The sequence below is a fragment of the Pecten maximus genome, chromosome 9 (genome assembly GCF_902652985.1).
Source record: "Pecten maximus chromosome 9, xPecMax1.1, whole genome shotgun sequence".
NCBI lineage: Eukaryota > Metazoa > Mollusca > Bivalvia > Pectinida > Pectinidae > Pecten > Pecten maximus.
The window spans coordinates 4,054,029-4,074,008 of record NC_047023.1 but is presented as its reverse complement, the minus strand read 5'-3'; the positions used below and the strand labels follow the sequence as shown (position 1 = coordinate 4,074,008).

Sequence of the window (19,980 nt, the reverse complement as noted above, 5' to 3'; positions counted from 1 at the left end):
TGGATTCAATCAAGGATCTGAATTCCTGATGTTGAATTTCACCCAGCTATGGATCAATCAGAGCTTCTTTATACACCCTAAGCCTGGTCATTTGGTGAGGTCCTTCAGTTTTCATAAATTAATGCTGCTCTTTGATAACATTCATTATTGCATGTTGTCAATACTTATAATCCACAAGTCTTAATTATAAAAATATGTATTGACTTTGGAAATTTGATAATTTGATTATTTCAAATCTTGATGAAATTAAGTGTTAATATTTTGCTTAGCTAACATCATCATAAAGATTAGATCTATATATTCAAAAATGATTGTGCAGACAATGTTCACAGTTGATCAGATTTCAATGTAACATACTATGTCGGTGAAAACCATTCCACTTTGGCAAAAAGTACGGACTTTGCCACTGTATTAAGAACAGGTATCAAACCATTAAAGATATCTTTTGTTAGATCAAATGTAGAAACATTGAAAGGAGCACAGTAGCACGGAAAGTAAACAGCACACAGTCAGGCTACTATTGAAGAAAACTGAAATCCAGCACTGAACAGCAAACACTGGCTTATCATAGGTCCATACCAGGGAGCCACATGGTAGCAATTTTTAATGTTCAATAATATCATAATATTTTTAAAAGTTCTGAGATAGACTAGGATCACAAAAGAAAAGTTGCTTCATATTAAAGTTGGAAGATATTAAAACAGTAAGTTTCCAATTGAATACCTGTTTCAAAAGAATCTGAAATCTTTTCACATGTTATCAAAGAAGTTAACACACAGTTGGTATAGTTCAAACTGAATTTAGGACACATATGATGTTGTGATTCAGACAGTAGTGAAACAGACCAACGCACACCAAAGATACAGAGACCGACCGGACAAAAATATTACAAAACGAACAACAGCAGAACCACAGCAACACACAAGAACACACAAGACGGAACAGAACAATAGAGAGCTCATAGAACAGAACAATAGAAACTCGTACAGCCAAACACAATACGTACACAAGTCTTCTCATGTTTAGAGAGGTTCAGAAAAGGAATTGTTAAAATGATTTCTTTCTGCAACTTCATGAAATGTGTGCCTGACTTGAGATAACACATGGAATTCGTCCTTCACGCGTTACAAAGTTTGATAAACTCTACACATGTGATCGAGTGTAATTAATATTGTTGACAGTGGTTCTTGTGTGTATAATTCATATGGTTGTAGAAATGGTGGAAATATAAATAGGTGATTTATGATTACATAAGGCAAGACTAGAAAACCAGCCCATTCCTGGGTATATGGTACATGTGTTGCTTTAAAACTTACGTACTGTGAAATTAAATAATCCAGACAAGAAACAAAAACAGGTTGTCACCAGAATAAAATGGTTTCCATGGATACAACAAGTTGTTCACAAGGTTTGAGTGGTTTTGGGGTTTAAAAGATGTTGCTCTACTGAAAATATTTTATTCTGTTGAGAGAGTCTAAATGTTGGTTACAAATCCTCTCTTCATATTCTCTTCACATTCCTCTCTTCTTATTATTTATGAACATTTTTCAGAATGTAAATGTTCCAGTAATTTTTAAATGAAAGTTGCAATCCATGAATAAAATGGATTCATTGTTACTTCTACAAAATGCAACAGTTTGTTATTTTTTCAACAAAAAATAAGTTAGAACTAAAACAAATAACACTAAACAGTGGTTAAGTGAAATGTTTTCAAAACTAAACATGAAATATATTGATTAAAACAAAGAACACTTCAGTTGTTTTTTTTGACAAATGAAAAATATGTTCAGTAGACAGAGAGCAGAAATAGAACCAGGTACCGCGTCCCTTGGGAACTACATGTAAGCGTATATATATAAATGTACATTGATAAAATTTCAGTGACTGGGGAGAGTAAAATGGCAGAAAACCTGACGATGACTATATGTGTTGTATTCTATATGGTTCTATATCTCAATAACAGATTGTTACTTGTTTAAATGTGGACACCTTTATATAGAGGCCACACATCACTGTGACCTCTGTATAAAGGTCAAACATTATATAGTCTTATTCAATTTACTGTGACATTTAGATAAAGGTCATGATTCTGTGACCTCTATTTAAAGGTCGTGTTTTTCTGCAGTCACCTGTATATAGAGGTCAATTATAACTTTGACCTCTATATAAAAGTCATGTTACTCTTACCAGTATATAAAGGTCAAATATTAATGTGACCTCTGTATAAAGGTCACATTACTCTGACCTCTATATAAAGGTCATGTTACTCTGACCTATATATAAAGGTGATTTTACTTGTACCTGTATATAAAGACCAAGTTACTCTTATCTGCATTTAATTATCAAATATAACTGACCTCTATGTAAAGGTCATGATAATATGACCTCTATATCAAGGTCAAATATAACTGCGACCTCTATATAAAGGTCATCTGTTACTCTGACCTCTACATCAAGGTCAAATATAACTGTGACCTATATGAAGTTCACGTATCACACTTTTATCAATAATTCTGGTACAACGGAAATGACAGAAAAACTTGTATAACGTTGGTATGTCATGGACCAATCACACAATTTGTTATGATGGTTTTGTTTATCTGGTGAAATTCAGGTGTGTTCAGGGTAACAAGTCCTCATTAAAATAAAGGCCAGCTGTAATTGTCCTTGTAAAATTTAATGACATCTCAGCCTATCAGATCATATTTACAGGAAGTAAAATTTTATCATCTGTCAAAGCCAGATAATTAACATTAATAATCCTCAATTACTGAACCATCCAACAATGTAATATGTGGCAACAAAAGTCGTATGGGCCTTGGCGGTCACCTGAGTTCTGATGTATATCAACAGTTAAATTAATTTTGCTTTTAAATTAGGATTTAATATATTTGACCCCTGTGACCTTGAAAATAGGCCAAGGTAATTCATTTGAATAAATGTAAAACTTCAAAGGGCTTGAACTCTATCAGATACAGTTAAATAGGCCTGTTCATATTTACTGAAGTTATCATGTTCATACATGCCATATTTTCAGGAGACCAATAAGGGAGATTGATGATCATTTTAAGGCAGTTTTGCCTGAAATAAGGGAGATTTGTGCGCGACATGAATATCAACATTTTTACTCAATTTTAAAGCAATAAACTAATTTTGAAAGTGATAAAGAATATTTATATTTATTTTGGATATTAATCATATTGTATATGCAAACAACAAAAAGTTGTATAAGGTAAAAAATGCAATAGTATACATTCAGATTCTGATGATTTGAAATTATTTTTTTATTTTCTTATGTTACACAAAAAGTTTCACAGCTTTATGCATATTACATAACAGCATTTGAAAAGGGTATAGCTTCGTGTGAAAGCCGTGTCCAACAGGCGCCATTTTGATTGAGGGATCACGTGAACAGATGGATCACGTGATCGCTAAATTTAGCCAAATCTCGCGAGAAAAACTACTGAATTGTAAACAAATATGGCGTCAGCAAAAATACCAGAGGGAATTACAAAATACGGGAATTTGGGCTCTCCTCCGGGAGGAAATAAATGACTTGAAAATAAGGGAGATTTTGTCTCACGCTGGGAGGTATGGCATGTATGCATGTTCACGAGAAAAAGCTCATACACTACGGACGGAGCACTACGACAGACTAAGACCATTGCAATAGGTCACTATGAGACTTCAGGTGACCTTGCCATGTCAAAACAAGGATTTAGCTATGAATTTTTATCAGCAACTGAATATTGAAATACCACATCAGTATTACTCATCTTGTTCTGAACTTAAGCAAATAAAGGTGATATTTTTGTCCTAGTAAAGTAAAAGCTGTTGTCTGGTGGTACTCTTTCTGCCAGTGCATTATCGCCTGTCTTTGAGGGCCAACTAGTATCTACGTATACCCGTGACATAAGTCTATAGAATTATATAAATATCACCAAGTAAATAAAGATTCTACATAAGCAATGCCTACCGTATACCTAAAAGCAATATTGTCTAACCGTCCAATAGAACTACTACTTAGTCTGAATAAAAAATGATGATTTTATAAAACAACAATAAATTGGATGGAATTGAGCTGGATCAGGGAGGAGGGATAGGGAAGCATTAAAACATGGGGGCTACGATAAAACACATTATTATTATGTAACAAAGCTTTGAAAGGGACAAAAAATGTTCACATCAAACAAAATCAGAGATGTGGGAAAACAAATCTAACACAAAACGAAGGCGTTAGTTCATTGTAGAAATTGAGCTACAAGATACTTCAATTAAATCTAGAGCAAGATCTATCGAGATATTTCTCCCCATAACAGGTGTGGTGGATTTATAGAACAGGTCTCTGGCTGAATGAAAATGTATGCCTGTAAAAGTAACAAATATTAGAGAAAATGTCATACACTTCCAAAAATACCTTTAAATCTGTTTACTAGGGTCTAAAACAAAATGGTCGTAAAGCGAAATTGTATTTCTATATTGGACAAGGGTTTCCTTACCATCAACAAATGGAATAATTTCAAGCAATACTGTAGAAAATACTTTGCAAAGTTTGAAAGTTCATTTCAAAAACCCTACAGGATACAGAATCTATATCTACTCTCATAGTCTAGTCACAGGATACAGAATATATTTAACCGAAAGTTTTTGTCCAGAATATAGATTATATCTACCCTCATAGTCTAGTCACAGGATACAGAATATATCTACCCTGATGATTTTGTCACAGGATACAGACTATATCTACCCTGATGTTTTTGTCACAGGATACAGAAATTGGTGATGTTTAAACATTTCTAACAATAACACACATGCAATGCACTGTAAGATGAGTACGACAGAAAACAGATTTTGTGTTTATTAGCTGTCTGAGAGCCACTGGATACATCATACAAACACAGATCACAGGGTTGGGGATAACCTCAGAACCATACTGCCTACAGGAAAACCACAAAGCATTCAAAAGTAAATCAAAATACTACATAACCCCTTAACTCAATCCCTTTTCATTACACATGTCTTATGTACAAAATCCTGAAAATACATATTCCCATTTATCTTATATTTAAATGTAAAACAATTAAGTCACTGGGTAAAAATATCTTAAGCATAACATGATAATTAAATTTTCACTGCTTCTAGAAATATATGATATTATTTGATTTAATTGCAAAACTTAACCTACCCTTCATAATTAAGGCCTACATGAGCTTAATTGTCTATATCTATGACAGCATTGTCAAATGTTTAAGAATTATTGAGTACAAAACATTATACGCCATAACGAATCCCACCGGACATGCAAAACTACCTCCTGATACATATTTAATGATATTTAAATGAATGAATTTAGCTAATATATGTACATGTTATGAATTTCTAATAAGTTCATGTATACACTTTGTATTCTATTAATTACACTTGATCAATACAAAATAATCTTTCTGCATTTAACACACAAAACAAGAGGCCCAGAAGGCCTGCATTGCTCACCTAGATATTTAACACACAAAAATATCAGGGAATATATTATGGATGTTTAAATGAATCTTAGCAATTATCACTGAAAATTAACCATTTTTCCTTTTTAATGATGAAGAAAAGTCTTAATGTTAATTTGTGAAAGTATGCAAATTAATGTTGGAATAAATTAGAGCCTGCCTGGTAAAGCATTTTAAGCCGTGGTTTCAGTTCATACAGCCCTGCAAGTATTGCCAACAAAATCATATTTTTGTGATGAAATAAACTGGGTTTCAACAGTAAAATATTAAGCAGTGCTAGAGCTTAGAGGAAAATTAATTCTGTAGAATAACGTAGATACATAAACTTTTGTGGCATTCTCTTCTAGGTCGAAATTTAATCTCAACTGCTCTTACATGAAAAACTGCATAGCCAAGTCTCAACAAACCAGAATTTGAGTTGGAAGCCAGTTCTAGTATGCCAGGTTTTAAAGAACACATCTGTTTGTGGAAAATTCACTCTTCAATGCAAACTGTGTAATTAACAAAACCCTAGGAAACTCAGCAAGCATGCTGTCGGGTTAGGAAGGTTAGTCCCAACACAACCTTCAAGCTCCAGCCCACATATCTCGTATACAACAATGACACAACTTCCTATATCGCATATATATTTACATATTGCTATACAATGTATTATTCAATATATTCCAATTAATTACAAAAATCCAAAATAAAATCAAAAGATAAGAGATGTTTGAAGTCTGTTATGATAGGCAGATGTTTTGAGGTTATCCCGATTTCAACTGGGGTTATTTTCACACATTAGGACAAGTTTGTTATCCGACAGGGTGTGATGTTAATTATTGAATTAAATCTCAGCAAAATGAAAACATTAATGATGAGTGGTGCTTGTAGTAAAAGATAAATTCACTTAAAAAAAAAGTGGTTAACAGATCAACCTTTCATCCCTGTAATTTACACAATTGATAATGCTATCACATGTAAATGGATCAGTCAACTATAAATATAGGGGTGGAAATTTAGGTTAATCATTTAACTTCTTACCCACCCCCAATAATTTATAGAGTTGGTTGATCCATTCATATTAAAATGAACCAGTCCATAGTAAATGCAGGGATGAAAAGTGTATTAACTACGTGGTAGTTTAACATTTCATCCCTGTAATGGCACATTGAATAATCCATTCAATTCCAAATGGACCAATCCAATGTAACTAAGGGGATGAAAAGCCATGTTAACTATTTTTTAAATGTAACCTGTTGATAAAAGTGTTTTAGTTGTCTTAGAAAGAAAAAAAAAATCACTATAACGTAGCTGGCGGTGGCAAAGAGACAGAGAAGATTACAGAGAAAAAGGAGTTGGACGAAGGTTTGTGTATTTAGCTACTCTGGCAGATATCTGTGTCATCACTCGTTGGTCGTTACTCACCCTCTCATTTCCCTGTGGTGAAGGATAAGATATATTGCAATGATAATTTGAAGAAAAAAAAACCTTCTTTTTTTTTCACAAAATGTCTTTCCATTGTACTTTGTTTCTTTGGAGATTTCGTTGATATGTCAGACCTTTAACCGTTATTTATTTTTTCATATTTACTCCAAAGGTACTGGCCTCTTCTTTTGAGACATTTGTGAAATAACAGTACAGAACAAAGAAAATTTATTTCAAATTCCTTCTGATTCCTTTAAAAAAAGTCATATTTCCTTTTTAATTCTTTTGAACAAGTTATACGTATCACCATCCAGATAAGGGTCATTTGTATTCCTTTAAGTCTGTAAACAAGACTGTTTAATATCCTCTTAAGATAAAAAATAAATAAATTAAAATAAAATCTGTATTCTTGTCTGTTTTTAGCTGATTTTTTTCTGTCCATTTAAAAACTTTCAGTGCCAAAATATATTCCTACTGGATAAAGGCAAATTCTAAGAAGCACACTAGCTCAGGTGTTTAAACTGCCTTTGTCCAGTATTGTCTACAAGTTCTGCCACAAAGTAGTAAACATATTTAAAAACATATGCTTATTTACACAGTGTAAAAGGACACAAGACCTTATCTGGAGGATGGCATCCAATTAAACTGTCATTATCAAACAACGAAATGGTATAAATGTTTTACAGAACAAATGAGCTTCATTCTTTAGTTAACACAGGGTTGTCTCCCCTTGCACACAACACGTAGCAATTGCCACTATCTTAGCAATGTGCAAGATAGCCAAAAGTTTTTGCCAAAAGGCCTAAAAGATTGTCAGCACGAACATAGAAAATTATCTTTAGCATTAATCACCTACCAAACACTGAGAGTGAGATGAGAATTGTCTGTTTAAATACAATTATATTAAATCTTTTTGTATATGTGACAATTACTGCTCTAATAAAATAAATGTTGTTATGTTCTAGTAAATCCAAGTTTTTACACTAGTACAAATACATCATATGATGGCAATGTACTTGCCACTGAAGCTCCAGTAATTCTGAAGCTGATGATCTAATGTTACTTCAGTAAAACCAGCTATGAGCTTCTGTTCTATTTGTCTAGTTAGTAAATTTAGGACTATTAGTAAGCTTGCTATATTACCTCTTGATGTATATTGCTGTTTGTAAAAAATTTTGAAAGTTGATCTGCATTTCTCTTTCCCTCTGTTCTTCTTCCTTCTTTTGGCGGCTTGTACTGGCACATTCACAGCATTCCTGACCTTCCTGGTATTTTTTCTTTTCGTCTTCAATTTTGTTTCTCTCAGCTTCTTCTAGCTGTTTCTGATCCGCTCGTCGTACAGCTGCAGAATATAACAAACACATTAGGTTGAGATGTGAAATGGTCAGTATTTCAGCGAGTAATTATATAAAATATTGACTGACTCAACTAGTGAAGCAAGAACATTGGGTCATATATCTAACGATGACCAAAATGTTTATGAAATGTGTAAAACTTCCAAACACACTATTTTTAAAGAACAAGAGGCCACAAACGTATCGCTCACCTTGATATTACAATAATCATGCCAAAATTCTCACATATAACTTTAATTACAAATATCGTCCTATTTTTTCAGCTGCCTCACCCAACAGGGATTAAAACCAAATGTAGATAAAATGCTGTCAATCTTACAGAAGGAGGAATTTACAGTTTTTTGCCATATTTCCTCTATTGAACCTTTGTTCTCCAGCTTTATACAACATTGAATCAAACCAATCAGACCAAATTTCATCAAAATCTATTTAGACATTCAGGACTAGTAGTGATTGAAAGGAAATGTTGAAAGATGGGCTACGGATGCTGCTCCATGGCATTTGGGCCAGGTGAGCAAAATATGACTAGTTTCAAAAATTCTGGATCAACTTTTAACTGAAAATCAACAGAATTTCCAAGCTCTTATCAGAAACTACAAGTTTTAAAGACTGAATTTTCTGTCCATGTAACATGAATAAAAACATGTATAAAATTATCTTATATATCAACCTGCAGATGATTCTGGCCTTGAAATACCATTGCGATACTTACGTGAAATACAGTAGTTCCTAACATCATATTTCTTGGGATCCAACACTCCTTTACGCCAGTAGACTTCGTAGTGAGTGACGTTACCGTTAGGAGATTCTGGAGGATCCCACGTCAGGTGGAGCTGGTTTGGTTTGATGGCTTTCACAACCAGGTTCTGAGGAATCGTAGGTGCTGGAAACACAATACCTTAAGTAAATATTCCAGTCTTTTTACCTTATCTATCTGGGTTTGGTTTAATATTGTTTAACATCCTGTTGAACGTCATGCCAACAGCTAAGGTCATTAAAGGACAGCCTCCCCTGTGTGGGTTTGGTTTAGTTTGTATTGTTTAACATCCTATCAACAGCTGACGACCTCCCCTGTGTGGGTTTGGTTTGGTTTAACGTCCTATCAACAGCAAACTGCCTCCCCTGTGTGGGTTTGGTTTAGTTTGTATTGTTTAACGTCCTATCAACAGCCGACAGCCTCCCCTGTGTGGGTTTGGTTTAGTTTGTATTGTTTAACGTCCTATCAACAGCTGACGGCCTCCCCTGTGTGGGTTTGGTTTGGTTTAACTTCCTACCAACAGCCAAGGTCGTTGCCCGTGTGCGAGATGCATGTGTGTGGGGTGAATGTGTGCGTGTTTTGGGAGGTGGAGATATGTTTGTGTTTGGTCCCCTTGTGATACCAAGGAACTGATGCCTACTTTCTAGTGCTGCCTTGCTCAAGTACACTGTCAAAGACACCCAACAGGACACTCCATTCAGTCACATTATACTGACAACAAAGTACTCATCCCCCCATATCTAGCCCTAGGGAGCCTATGGGGGTAATCACAAATAGTGTTGTATGCAGTGAGATACTATAAGTATTGATCTTTTTCCTGTTCCTTCAATGACCTGTTGTGTGCTGGCCTATATATGGCTAACAAGGCATAAGACAATGACTGATACAGCCCTAGCTAACCTGTAGTAATAAGGCATCGATATCCCTACCTATCTTTATTAATAGCAACACTGACCTCCACTTTGACCCCTGATGTCTGAAACACAGAATTTCGTTTGTTTGGTTTGTTTTTGTTTAACGTCCTATTAACAGCAAGGGTCATTTAAGGACGTGCCAGGTTTTAGAGGTGGAGGAAAGCCGGAGTACCCGGAGAATAAACACCGGCCTATGTTCAGTACCTGGCAACTGCCCCACTGAACTCGCAACCTAGAGGTGGAGGGCTAGTGATAAAGAGTCAAGACACCTTAACCACTTGGCCACTGCGGCCCCCTGTGAACCAGTAGCAGAACTTTCCTATTATAAATGGCTGTAAATGTATCAAATAAGGGAGGGTTGTATAGGCACAGCCTGTTGCCCAATTCCCCTTCAATAATTTGATTTAATGAAATATTTTGAAATGAAGTTAAAATGAAATCGTATCAAATTTCCCAAGCCCGTTGCCGTGGAGCCTTACCTGTAGCGGCAGTCCTGAAGTACTTGACCTTGCTAATGGCGCCAACCTTAGCAAGTGCTGTGGTGTAGGTTTCTATATAAATAGCATACTGTGTCCAGGGTTTTAACTTCAGCAGAATCTCGTACAGGTACTGCTCGTTCATGCTCTTGGTACGGAGAACATCCTTGGTATTCCAGCTGTTTATACACAATACATGGTCAATATAGTTAACAACTGAACTTTTGTGAATTTGTTTACAGAAGGCTTGTATCAGGGCTTTTTCTGATGACCACTTGGGGCTGTTAATAAGCCCCATTCCCAATTAAAGAAATTATTTATATCTAAGCCAATTTCCCAAAATTTGAAGTTTACTCCTGAAAAAATCTTTCCCAATTCACCAATTTTCTTCCCAAAATGAGACAAAAAGGCCCCATCCCAGAAAAAGGCCTGTATATATCAATCACACAGATGAAGATCATATCTTAACTTTTAAATACAAAACTGGCACAAAATGTTCACCAAATTTATGAATCAGTTGCAATTATCCTCAAATTTATAAAACCAACATCAGATAGTCTTGGCTTAACCTGTTCTGATGTATTGCAATTATTTCTTCATTAACATCATGTTTTGTACATTGTATGTATATCTGGCAACATTTCAAAATCACTTACAAATCCTCACTGCAGGCATGGCGTCCATCGTAAGTAGACACATTCTGGACAGGACTTTAATTCAAAATAAAAAAAAAGATGAAAAAATCTTGTTGTTTACTGATAAAATTCTGAAAGGGGTACAAACCAATCTCCATTAAACATATATATAACAGAAATTTTTAACTCAATTTTGAAAACGAAGCAAACTGTAAAGAATATATAACATGAACAGTTTCTTTTATCCTTGATAATCTAATCTGTCATTCAAATTTTGAGAAAAACATATGGAAAACTTTATCAAAAACCTCTGGAGATCGATCTATCAATGCTGTTTTTCGATGAGAGAATACTGACATCAGGCTCTGAAGCAGGTAAAATGTGTGGCTATATAACATGACTCGTACTTGGGGGGCGTGGGCGCAATGGCAACTTGTAAGCATGGCATGTTCCTTGGTAGCATACACAGTATGAATACATTGGATTTTATATTCTACAGGGTTTCAATGGTTACATGTCAGGTCTATAATTTATAATCCACACTGCATCACTCATACATTTCTTGAACAAGAGTTGTCAGAAAGTAACAAAGCTCACCGAGTTGGCTGAAACTATTAACAATTTTATTTTTAAGTAGGTCAAAGCTCAACGAGTTCGTTGAAAAATAACAAAGCTCATCGAGTTGATTGCAATTTTGAGCTAGTGTTTTTTTGAAGTTGGTCAAAGGTCAGCAGGTCTACAAATGTCAAATATGAAAGCACTACCTTGTATAGTTAACACAAAGTGGCCAAGGTCAATGTTTTTTAAAAGTAGGTCAGAGGTCACGGCCAATGTCCGCAAATATAAAACCAATGAAAAGGTCTTGTCACAAGGAGTAGAAGTCAATATCAAAGCTGTATCCTCATTAGTATTGTCACAATACTGTTATATAAAAACTTTCACCTAGCTGTCTACGGACATTTACACCAGGGTATAGCAATAGCTCCTCTTGACTTGGTCTCAGTGAACTTGTTTTCGTGCTTTAAATTTGACACTAAGAAGACGTTCACTTTTCCAAAATCATATGGAAAATTCTGTCACACACATATTGTACAGTACACCTGGTTTCCTACCAGAACCTCTTTTACTTACGCTTCCTTGTAGTGAACAACATAGCTGAGCAGGTTTCGCTGGTCTGCAATTTTGAAGTTTTCCCACCTAAAGAAGGCCACTCTGGGTCCAACTTGAAATATGGTCAAGTTGAGTGTAGAATACACACCTACAAAACCATGGAAATGCTAATGTTATCTAGGGGTCACATGCTAATGATGCAAGTCAAAGGTCAGAGTTCACAGGCAGGACAGTACAGATGGTATATACATATCATGCAAACTAAAAGCTTCAGACTACAATGATCTAGCTCTTCAGTTGTATCCCACCTCAACCATCTGTTCACTTTGGAGTATCTCACTTCTTTTTCTTCTTTTTTTTCACAATCATCTCCAACTTGAATTTCCAAACACAAAATTTCCATAGACATTGATTTTCAATCATGAAATCAGTTCACTTTACAGTTGAAACTATGGATTTTTTTACAAAAGGATTATATTGAAAATATATTTCAATTTTTCAAAACATCAAGTGGGAAATGTTTGAACGGTTAGAAAATCAATGTATACATTCAAAAATTTCTTGGCATTTTTTTTTTTTTTTTTTTTTTCAAATATAATTAAGTGCCAAACTTGTTTTAACCGCACCTTTTTGAGATATCAAAGTGTAAAATCAAATGTGATTTTAAAATATATAGACACTATAAGGTGATTAAGAGTAAGTACTGGTTCGGGGTAAAGGGAAAGCATGTGGTGAAGCGTTTCAGACTGGACACTTTCACAGGAAAGGCTTGTTTAAAATATTATCAAATATCGCCTTGGAGAAGAGGCAGCTATTATGATGTGATGAAACTACAAGAAAATGTCTATTTCTCTCTGTCATCTAAATGTTACTTTGAGAAAAAATAATTATTCAGTACAGATGTAACAGATTTTAACACTTAATATTCTGTGAAGTTAACAGAATAGGGAATGAACATACTATATGGTCCATGTCCAAAGATGAACCCAGAAAGAAAAACATAGAAAGGGAGAGTCAAAATCATGAAAGGTTGTTTTACAAAATGTCATAAAAACAAAAGACAAATTTAAATAATCTGAAATGGAATGTTCTCATCTGTATCATTCTTTGTAAAAATTTTGAATTTATGGATTTGTATTTAAATCACTGAAATATTGACTACAGATATGGTCGCGGATCCAAATTAATCAATAATTCTAGATCAGAAATCTGTATTTAAACTGATCAGTAAGTAAAATATTCATTCAAAATTTTTATTTTTTTTTACTCTTAAAACACCTTGGTTCTTCAAGCTAAAAATTCCAATATTTGAGTTTTCACATTAATTAGACAATTGAGCACCTACATGGCATCTGGTCACCGTTGTTCGTTTCCGAGATGTCGTTGTCAGCTGTTGAATTCATTTTCACAGAGCTAAGGAGGTCCATTATTTTATTGTAGCAGAGTTTACGATTGAAGTGGAAGAACATACTGCCATTCAGAATTTCCAGCTTGTTTTTCGTGTTTTCAGGAAACAGGTTTTCTAGATTGCTGTTGTCGTTCACCATAAGAGCATATCTGCAAGGGAAATTATAAATTCAACAGCTGCACAATGTCCATATTGAATGCACAGGTAAAATGCCCTATCCTTAAGATAAGAAGCTAAAGCCTTCCTTTAGTCAGTACAGGGATGGTTGTATTTCCTTTCCACTTCAGTCAATAACAGTACACAAGCTGGGTTTTTTCTACTCAATTAGGAGCAAACCTTTTGGTTTAATTTTGAGAAGAAAATTGTTGAAATAGTAATTTTAGAAAACAAGAGGCCCAGGGGGCCTGTATCACTCACCTGGTTGGATTAGACCAAATGTCAAAATAATGTTCATATTCAATTTGTTTTATTTGTAAATCTCTAACAATGCTATATATGGTTATAGTGTGGGAATCCGAACTGCTTTAAAGATTAATGAAGTCCAGACTCTCTAAGGTCTGAAAGACCTCAAGAATTGTTTTTAGAACATGCATGCATTCATCACTTTATGACTAGTAGCGATTTAAAGGAATTACCTCGATTTCCCCTATTGGGCCCCACCCTTTTGGCCCCTCGGGGGTCAGAGCCACCATTTATGCAAAATCCGTTCCCCTTCCCCCAAGGATGTCTCTGACCAAATTGGGTTAAAATCCATTCATAACTTTATGACTGGTAGCGATTTAAAGGAATTGCCTCTATTTCCCCTATTGGGCCCGCCCCTCCGGCCCCTGGGGGGTCAGAGCCACCATTTATGCAAATTCTGATCCCCTTCTGCCAAGGATGTTTCTGACCAAATTTGGTAAAAATCCAATAGGAACTTTTTGACTAGTAGCGATTTGAAGAAAATGTTGACGGATGGACGACAGACGGACGACGGACGCCGCACCATGACATAAGCTCTCAGAAGTTTTTTGAACAAGTCGTGATATAATTCAGACCTGGTGTCACTGCAGTCAATAAGAAGCATTCCTAGCTATGTTAAAACAGATGCAGTAAGGCCATTTTCGAGACCAATTTTTTCGTCATTTCAGCAATGCTAATACAATCGAAAGCTTACTTGGCATTGTAGAGGGTCATGCCACGTATTCTCTTGAGGCTCCTGAAGAAGTTTAGAGACAGAAGCGCATTGGAGGCATGGATCCATATATATGTACTGACTTCCTCAATCTGTCCCAGATTCTCTTCAAGTTCCACCGCAATGTTACCTGGGGAACATCAAACAAGTACTTAACAGTGATCTTTACCGTGAAACCTACCAACAGTATTAAAGAAGAATTCATCAACTCTTTGTAGATGATTGATTTTTGTTAAAACTTCATTTTGTGCATGTCTTTCTCATTGATGAATCAAGTTTATAATGGCTACCCCGTTTTTCTTATGCTTGAAAACAAATTCATGAAATACTTGATTTTCGTGATCAAATCTATATAAATCATCATGAAAAATTCGATTTCATGAAGGACTCTATATAAATCGGACTTAAAAGCAGAGGTTTCTCTCCAAAAAAATATTTGTGCAGCTTTATTATGTGGCAGTTCAAAATTATTAGAATGAAAATTTAGAAAGAAATTTACAAAGTAGCAGAAAATCAAAGCATTGAATTGGGGGAAAATGAAATTTCCCTTGATGCACCGATTTTAAAGATTTCAATTTTTTTTTAATTGTACTCACTTCCAGATCTGATTCTGATCTTCGGACCAGGTGACTAAGAATATGTAAGTTTTCTAAAATTGTACTCACTTCCAGAGCTGATTCTGATCTCCAGGGCTCCCTTGATGTAAGTACAACCTTTGAGTTGCTGGGCCGCATCTACACTATCAACTCTCATGGGTGGACAAACTGTCAACAACAACATTACATGGAGTCCATCAAAACTACGAGTCTGTACACTAGAGTTTAATCAGTTTATCGTCCAGAGGTTAGAATAAAACCTACTGTTAGAATCTGTAATATATAAGTCACTGACAAGACTAGTATGGCTTCCAACAAATGACAGAAACAGATGGCTTATCGATTTTAAATAGGATCTTGGTCAGGGGACACAAATGAGCAATGTGAACTTTTAATCAAAATCCATTCCTTATGATGTCCCCGGAAGGAAGATACCCAAAAAAAGTAACCAGACCTTCACCTTAATGCTGTGAAATAGGAACGTGCTTCAGGCATTTTTATTCTTGACTATTGTTTCCGATTTGATCAAAATCCATTAACAAATGAAATTGATGTAGTGAGGACAGGTCATTTCAGAATGGGTTATCCCTTAATAACCTTGTCTATAAACTAAATGGCAGGGGCTGATGACAGGGGGGTGATGACAGGGGGTGATGACGGGGGGTGATGACAGGGAGCTGATGACGGGGGGTGATGACGGGGGGTGATGACGGGGGGTGATGACAGGGGGTGATGACAGGGGGTGATGACAGGGGGTGATGACAGGGGGTGATGACAGGGGGTGATGACAGGGGGTGATGACAGGGGGTGATGACAGGGGGGTGATGACAGGGGGGTGATGACAGGGGGTGATGACAGGGAGCTGATGACGGGGGGTGATGACGGGAGCTGATGACGGGGGGTGATGACAGGGGGTGATGACAGGGGGTGATGACAGGGGGTGATGACGGGGTGATGACAGGGAGCTGATGACAGGGGGTGATGACAGGGGGTGATGACAGGGAGCTGATGACGGGGGGTGATGACAGGGAGCTGATGACAGGGAGCTGATGACAGGGGGTGATGACAGGGGGTGATGACAGGGAGCTGATGACGGGGGGTGATGACAGGGAGCTGATGACGGGGGGTGATGACAGGGAGCTGATGACAGGGGGTGATGACAGGGGGTGATGACAGGGGGTGATGACAGGGGGTGATGACAGGGGGTGATGACAGGGAGCTGATGACGGGGGGTGATGACAGGGAGCTGATGACGGGGGGTGATGACAGGGGGTGATGACAGGGAGCTGATGACAGGGGGGTGATGACAGGGGGTGGTGACAGGGAGCTGATGACGGGGGGGGGTGATGACAGGGGGTGATGACAGGGGGTGATGACAGGGGGTGATGACAGGGGCTGATGACAGGGGCTGATGACAGGGAGCTGATGACGGGGGGGTGATGACAGGAGCTGATGATGGGGGGTGATGACAGGGAGCTGATGACGGGGGGTGATGACAGGGGGTGATGACAGGGAGCTGATGACGGGGGGTGATGACAGGGAGCTAATGACAGGGGGGTGATGACAGGGGATGATGACAGGGAGCTGATGACGGGGGGTGATGACAAAGGGCTGAAGACATGGGCTGATGACACGGGGGTGATGACAGGGCCTGATGACAGGGCCTGATAACTGGGCCTGATGACACGGGGGTGATGACACGGGGGTGATGACAGGAGCTGAAGACAGGACCTGATGACTGGGGCTGATGGTTCAAATAAGATTTCTTGGTCTCTTCTTAGGACATGCAACCACCCAATACTGATTCCTTATTTTTTTGGTTGTGTTATATTTTTTTTTTAAATCTGGTTTGGTTTTGTAGTGTTTAAGGATGCTCTTTCAACAGCTTTAGCCATTTAAGGATGACTGGCACAGAGCTACAAGACAAATATACCAAACACCAACCTTTTGGACATCGCCCTGGACATTTTTCACACTTGGATACATTGTTGACGCTCATCCCAGCAGGACAGTAGGGTGCACATTCAGCCTCTGTGGTGTTTGTGAATGGGACCAGGTACATGTCCATATTCACGCATTCTCTGTCCAGGAGGCAACGACGATTGTGGACCTAAAAAAGATCGTACCAACAAGACATCAGCGAAAGATCTTTGTTTCAGGATTTCAGTCCGGTGACATTCAAATTCAGTTAACACCAACATAGACGACAGCTTTCATCAATTTTACATTTCTGGACCGATTGCACTTCTCTGATCCAAATTTAAATGTTTCTTCAAAATTCCGCGCCAATACTTCTAGAGTTTAACTTAGTTTCAAGATCCCCAAATGCTTTCTTTCAAGTGGGTTTCCAGATCCCCAATAAACATTGGGAACCAGAAAACTTCCATTTTATACATAGGGCCAATATATTCATGTCTGACATGTAATGGCCAAATCACAAGACAAAGATGGACTTTTTCTCCCCCCTATTCATACAACTACACATCCTGCAGAAAACAGACAGATTTGAGCGTTATAATTTATCTGTGTAAAGAAGTATCCAATCAGATTTGATCATTATAATTTATCTATATACAGAAGTATCCAATCAGACAGATTTATCTATATACAGTGTAGTATCCAATCAGACATGCGTCAGTGTTTACCTTGTAAGTGCCAGGAGAACAGTGATCGATACAGTGTGGGTATCCTTGGGTACTGTCTATAACATTCTTACAAGCAATACATTGCGAGGGCTTCGGTCCATGACAGCCTCCCAAACATTTCGGGTCACAGCATTGGCCTTCAAAACACATCCCACTTGGACAATTACTTCCTTTGGAACAATCTGTGGAATAAATTGAAGCAAAGTTTACTGATAATTCAGAACTGTTAAGATATCATGTGTCAATGTTGATTTGATTGGGACAATCAGAAGGTTTCCTGTCATGTTTTCCACAGCAATTTTAATTTGTCATCAATTTAACATTAATTTATACAATCCTCTTTTGTTTTAATAAATGAAGAATTTAAAAAGACTTCTAAGGTCTCTAATTAAATGCATGTTATTTACAGATTTGATGAGGGAAGCAACCACCTGATCTATAATCTTCAATCATTAACTTGTTTATCAATTTACAATCATTAACTTGTTTATCAATCTACAATCATTAACTTGTTTATCAATTTACAATCATTAACTTGTTTATTAATCTACAATAATTAACTTGTTTATCAATTTACAATCATTAACTTGTTTATTAATCTACAATAATTAACTTGTTTATCAATTTACAATCATTAACTTGTTTATCAATCTACAATCATTAACTTGTTTATCAATTTACAATCATTAACTTGTTTATCAATCTACAATCATTAACTTGTTTATCAATTTACAATCGTTAACTTGTTTATCAATTTACAATCATTAACTTGTTTATCAATCTACAATAATTAACTTGTTTATCAATCTACAATCATTAACTTGTTTATCAATTTACAATCATTAACTTGTTTATTAATCTACAATCATTAACTTGTTTATCAATTTACAATCATTGACTTGTTTATCAATCTACAATAATTAACTTGTTTATCAATTTACAATCATTAACATGTTTATTAATCTACAATCATTAACTTGTTTATCAATCTACAATCATTAACTTGTTTATCAATTTACAATCGTTAACTTGTTTATTAATTTACAATCATTAACTTGTTTATCAATTTACAATCATTAACATGTTTATTAATCTACAATCATTAACTTGTTTATCAATTTACAATCATTAACATGTTTATTAATCTACAATCATTAACTTGTTTATCAATCTACAATCATTAACTTGTTTATCAATCTACAATCATTAACTTGTTTATCAATCTACAATCATTAACTTGTTTATCAATCTACAATCATTAACTTGTTTATCAATCTACAATCATTAACTTGTTTATCAATCTACAATCATTAACTTGTTTATCAATTTACAATCATTAACATGTTTATTAATCTACAATCATTAACTTGTTTATCAATTTACAATCATTAACATGTTTATTAATCTACAATCATTAACTTGTTTATCAATCTACAATCATTAACTTGTTTATCAATTTACAATCGTTAACTTGTTTATCAATCTACAATCATTAACTTGTTTATCAATCTACAATCATTAACTTGTTTATCAATCTACAATCATTAACTTGTTTATCAATCTACAATCATTAACTTGTTTATCAATCTACAATCATTAACTTGTTTATCAATCTACAATAATTAACTTGTTTATTCACAGTGTTTATTCTAGCGACCTACTCTTCATTTTGACAGATCTAGAATCGTCCATTTTAAAAAATCTGTTATTTACATTTTAAATTCAATAAATTTGTCTTAAAAGGAAACATTTCGTTTCAATATGATTATATCCTGAAAATATTACGGCAAAACAATGACCATTTATGTGTAAGATATTAAAGAGAGCTTGAAATTAAAGTTCCGTGAGACAATGGTGGTCCCACGGTATCACTGGTGAATATATACATATATATAGAATAAAATTAAAGTGTCCATGTGACGGTAAATAATAATAGAATAAAAAGTCAAATACAGATCTGCTGTCTCCCTAGTACTTTCGTCTTCAGGGGATTCCCCTGAAG

The 19,980-nt window shown here is 35.8% G+C and overlaps 1 protein-coding gene across 1 annotated transcript in view; it reads right to left on the bottom strand.

The window, feature by feature from the left end:
- The window catches only part of LOC117334736 (insulin-like peptide receptor), a 92,878-nt gene that overhangs the window by 27,452 nt on the left and 45,446 nt on the right, over positions 1–19,980 (bottom strand). The window contains 11 exon segments of the mRNA XM_033894529.1: positions 6,909–6,920; positions 8,052–8,250; positions 8,976–9,146; positions 10,414–10,589; positions 11,067–11,120; positions 12,177–12,303; positions 13,501–13,712; positions 14,720–14,867; positions 15,403–15,501; positions 17,278–17,443; positions 17,979–18,160. Coding sequence (XP_033750420.1) covers positions 6,909–6,920; positions 8,052–8,250; positions 8,976–9,146; positions 10,414–10,589; positions 11,067–11,120; positions 12,177–12,303; positions 13,501–13,712; positions 14,720–14,867; positions 15,403–15,501; positions 17,278–17,443; positions 17,979–18,160 — 1,546 coding nt within the window.